The 5,286-nt window shown below is 38.2% G+C and overlaps 1 protein-coding gene across 1 annotated transcript; it reads right to left on the reverse strand.

Moving 5' to 3' along the window:
• LOC107620514 lies at nt 279-1,040 on the reverse strand. Its single transcript, XM_016322662.1, has one exon. The coding sequence runs from the start codon at nt 1,038-1,040 to the stop codon at nt 279-281; it is 762 nt and encodes a 253-aa protein (XP_016178148.1).

Raw genomic sequence — 5,286 nt, forward strand, 5'->3', positions numbered from 1 at the left:
TTCTCATTCTTGACCACTGTCACGCCTCCTTTCTTGGGAACCACTTGCACAGGACTCACACATGGACTATCAGAAATTGGGTAAATTACCCTGGCTTCCCAAAGCTTCATAACCTCTTTTTAGACCACCTCTTTCATAGTTGGATTAAGCTGCCTTTGTAGTTGCACTACTGGTTTAGCATCTTCCTTAAGTAGCATTTTGTGCATACACATAGCCGGACGAATCTCTTTCAACTCACTAATGGTCCATCCAAGAGCCGTTTTGTAGCTTCTAAGCACCTATATCAAAGCATCCTCTTTATCATGACTCAGAGAGGAGCTAATAATCACTGGATAAGAATCATGCTCGCCTAGAAATGCATACTTCAAAGAGGGAGGCAAGGGCTTTAACTCAGGCTTCGGTGGTCCTTCTTCCTTACTAGGCGTGTTTGTCTCCCCCTTTGGTGGTGGTAAATCATCAATATCTAGCAAACCATTCTCCAAAGGGGGTTCCAGAACACCATCAAGCTCTTTCACTTCAAAGACTTCTTGAATCAATGGATTAATAAGATCAACTCTCATATATCCCTCTGAATAATAAGGATGTTGCAAAGCCTCAAGCACATTATGGACAACCTCTTCTTCATTGACTCTCAAAGTAAGTTCATCATTTTGTACATCAATAAGGGCTCGTCCTGTAGCTAAAAAGGGTCTCCTTAAAATAATAGGAGCATTCTTGTCTTCTTTCATATCCAGTATAACAAAATCAGTAGGAAAGATAAAAGGCTCTACTTTCACAAGTAAATTCTCAACAATTCCAACAGAAAATTTGATTAAACGATAAGCAAATTGAAGAGAAATACAAGTGAGTTTTACCTCATCAATTTTGAGCTTTCTCATAAAAAAAAGTGGCATGAGATTGATGATAGCTCTAAGATCACATAATGCCCTCTGAATAGTAATATCACCAATGGTATAAGGAATAAAAAAGCTTGTTGGATCTTGTATCTTCTTAGGGAGATCCTTTTGAATAATAGCACTACATTCCTTTGTAAGCACCATGGTTTCACTTTCCTTCTAATTCCTCTTGTTGGTCAACAATTCCTTCATAAACTTGGCATAAAGAGACATTTGCTCCAAGGCCTCTACAAAAGGAATGTTAATTTGTAGCTTTCTAAAGACTTCTAAAAAACTTATAATTTTCTTGTCTTTGAAAGCCTTTTGAAGCCTCTGAGGATATGGTATTTTAGGCTTGTATTCAGGCACTGGAGATTTCACTTTATGCTGCTCAAGATCAACCGAAAATGGGTTATTCATATGTCTCTCAGGGGCATGCTCCACCATGTCCTGAGTCTTCTCTAGAGCTTCTTTTTCAACCAGCTCCTCACTAATATGTGCATCTAAACCTACTACCTTACCACTTCTCAAATGTATGACCTTGCACTCTTTTCTTGGGTTAGGCACTGTATCACTGAAGAAGGTGTCAGGAGGTCTTTCAGCTACTTGTTTACTCAACTGACCGTTTTGAACCTCCAAGTTTCTAATTGCAGTTCTAGTTTCCTGTATGAAGCTACGGGTACTATTGGAGAGTTCTGCAACTATAGCTTTCAAGTCAGAAGATTTCTGTGAAGGGGAGAGCGCATGGTGTAGTTGAGAAGGCTGAAACTTCTGGTTGTTATTGTTGAAATTATTCTGATTAAAATTGTCCGGAGCAGAGTTGTTGTTGTTGAAATATGGTTGCCTCTGCGGTTAATTTTCCCATCCAAAATTTGGATGATTCCTCCACTCCAGATTACAAGTCTTATAAAAAGGGTCATTAGAGGGGGTCATGAAGAATTTCCCATGTAATTAACCTGTTCAGAGGAAAACTAACCATAATCATAACTTTCACTTTGAGAGAAGCCACCATTCATGTCATAGGGAGCATCTTGGGTATTAATAGCAAAAACTTGTAGTCCACCCAAGTGTTGAGTAATGGCATTTATCTGTTGAGACATAGTGTTATTCTGTGCAAGAAGAGTGTTCAAGGCATCTAACTCCATAACTCCCTTCCTCATGGCGGCCCTCTCAGAAGAATATAGTTATTGGTTGTTAGCAACCATCTCAGCCAATTCTAGAGCCATTTCAGTGGTTTTCTTCATATAAAAGGATATTCCTATAACATTATCCAAAGAGGTCCTAGCAGTCTGAGTAATCCCATCATAGAAAATTTGTAACTATATCCAGTCTGAAAACATGTCGGGAGGGCACTTTCTGAGCATCACCTTGTACCTCTCGCAAGCCTCATAGTGAGACTTACCTTTTGTTGCCTAAATGTCTAAATCGGTCCTTAGCTTGATCAGCCTCTGAAGTGGAAATAATTTGGTCAAGAACCTGCTGACCATATTATCCCATGTATCTAAGCTCTCCTTGGGTTAAGTATCAAGCCACTGCTTGACTCTATCACGTATAGTAAACAGAAAGAGCAATAACAATAGACATCAGGATGGACTCCATTGGCCTTCACCGTATCACATATTTGTAGAAAATTAGAGATGAATAAGTTTGGATCTTTTCGCGGGAGTCCATGAAACTAACAGCTTGTTGCACCAAAGTAATGAGCTGAGGCTTCAACTCAAAATTACTGGCATTCACAGGGGGTACAACAATGCTACTGCCATGAAAGTATGATTTGGAGTAGTGTAGGAGCCAAGAGTCCTCCTAGGTTGCTCCGGAGTATTAGAAACATTAGGAATAACAACGTTGTTGTTGTTGTTGTTAGGATCCATGACGCTCTCTTCAGCTTCTTTCTCAGAATTATCCTTGAGACCTTCAGTGGCTTTATAACCTCTAGCCTACTGTTGGCGTCTTCTAATAGTCTTTTCAATCTCAGGATCAAACTCAAGAAGGGGTTCCATTTCCCTATTCCTAATTTCCTACTCACAAACAAACAAAAAATAAGAAGAAGTGGAAATCTCTACGTTAGAGTGAAGAAAATTTCCAGTGAGGTAAACTAAGTAAAAGAAATAAAATAAAATAAACTGAATAAAAAGAAGGGAAATTTTTGAAAAATAAAAAGGAAAATTAAAGAGAATTTTTGAAATTAAAGAAGTAAAAAAATAACTAAAATAAGGAAAAATTCAGGCATGGAATTCAAAAATTAAAAAGAAAAAATTAAGCAAATTAAAGCAAGAAAATATTTAATCTAGGTAATCAAACAACGGGTAGTTGTCAATCACAGTTAATCCCCGATAACGGCGCCAAAAACTTAGTTGCGGATTTTGAATACCACAAACTAACAGACAAGTGCACCGAGTCGTACCAAATAATAACTCAGGTGAGTGAGTGTCGATCCTACAAGGATTATTAGATCAAGCAACAACAGTTGAGTGATTAAGCTAGTCAGACAAGCAGATAAGAGTGTTTTGAGTTCTAAATTGCATCAAACAATAATTCAAAGAATTCAAGTAAGCAAACAGTGCATGGGTTTTGGGAATTATATGAGAAAAACAGTAAAGGCTTCGGAGATGTTAAGTTTCCAGATTAATGGTTCTTATCACTCACTTTAATCATGTAAAAGTTCAATTCATGGCAAACTTTAATTGATTAAACCCAAATTCCTTAGTAATTTAATCTCTTCCAACCAAACCAACTGCTAATAACTTGGTCACTTAATTTAAATTAGAAGTTTAAGTTCAAACTTAGTTTATGAGCCACACAAACCCTAAGTGTCCAAAGATAAAATGATTCTATGTCACGCATCACGTTAAATCCAGGTAATTAGAGAATTATGAGGAGTTGATTTCAAGCTATTATTCAAGTGATTTAACTTTTTCAAGATTCAACAAGAATTCAAGTAGAAAAAGAGTTATCTTCCAATATACTCTAATCCCTAGGATGAAGATCGAAATCAATCTTTGAGAATAAAACAATGCATTGATTAAGAGAAGAGTGACAATAGTATTAATCCATTAAAATAAGAGAGCTCATAACCTTAATAGAGGGGTTTTAGTTGCTTATGGCTCAGAGAAAAACCTAGGGTTGTAAAAAAAGTCTGAAAATACGAAATAAGGAGGAAGAAGAGAAGTCAGCGTGAAAGGCTGAATCTTTTCTCCTTTTATATCTAATCCTAATTGATTTGAAAATAAAATAAAATAAATCCTAAAAGATTTTGTTTTCTTTATTTAAAAGTTAATTAAAACCTAAAACTAAGCCTTCCGTGGAGCACCAAAATGCGCTACTAACGAGCGTCAATCTCGGCGTTTAGCGCCGCCGGGATAGAGAGCTTTTCCTTGGTTTCTGGATGCCTGACTTTAAATGCCAGGTAGTGGCATTTAGCACTACTAGAGTATGGTTTTAGGCACACTTTACGAGACACCTGGCACTAAATGCCGATCACGGTGTTTGGCGCCAACTTCACAGAGAGCTTGCACGAAGCACGAGGTGCCTAGGGCTAAACGTCAACTAGCGGTGTTTAACGCCAGCTTGACAACATCAAATTTCTTTCTTTTTTTTCTGCATGTACTCTGTCAAAATCGTCCATTTTTTTTCTGAAATTAATAAAACCACAATGCAACTCAAAGTAGCATCCAAACTAGCTTAAAACACAAAAGTCTAAAAAAAACTAAATAAATTTTTACCTAAATTACTAAGAAAATATAGAAAAGATGCCCACGGATTAGGAGTCTATCTAATAAAAAGGGGTTCAACAGGTGGAAGGCAGCGAGGGGTTTAAAGAATTTACCTAGGAATCAAGAACGACGGTGATGGTCTTAGCTCCGGCGATGACGAGAGCTATGAAAGTAGACGGTGACGGGCTTAGTAGCGACAACGATGGGCTCAGTGACGAGAGGACATGAGCTTTGATAGCAATGAGAGTTGTGAGGCTTTCTACGGAGAAGTCGAGAAGAAGAAGACTATGGGTGAAGATGACATGGTCTCTCTGGTATGGCTCTGGAGAATGGACTGAGACTATAAATCACTAAAAATCTGATGTGAGCCAAATTCTAATCTCTAAGAAGTGTTTCTATGTATAGACTCTGGGGCGAGTATACCCTAAATCCGATCCCGTTATGCCTCGCTCAAACACTTATCCCGAACGAAACTCACCGCCACCTTGGGTTGGTTTATTACCCGTCCTGACCGGGCAGGGATGGGTCGGGTACTTGCGGATTTCGGTACTCCTATAAAGTCTAACCATATGTTGATACTCCATTTATTAATGATCAACCGCTAGCCATTGAATTACTACGCACGTCGGATGAGATTTGAACTCTTAATACTTGCTTAAGCGAACAAGTGAGATGACCACTCAACAAACTCAATTGGT

The sequence above is a fragment of the Arachis ipaensis genome, chromosome B10, assembly GCF_000816755.2.
Source record: "Arachis ipaensis cultivar K30076 chromosome B10, Araip1.1, whole genome shotgun sequence".
Classification (NCBI taxonomy): Eukaryota; Viridiplantae; Streptophyta; class Magnoliopsida; order Fabales; family Fabaceae; genus Arachis; species Arachis ipaensis.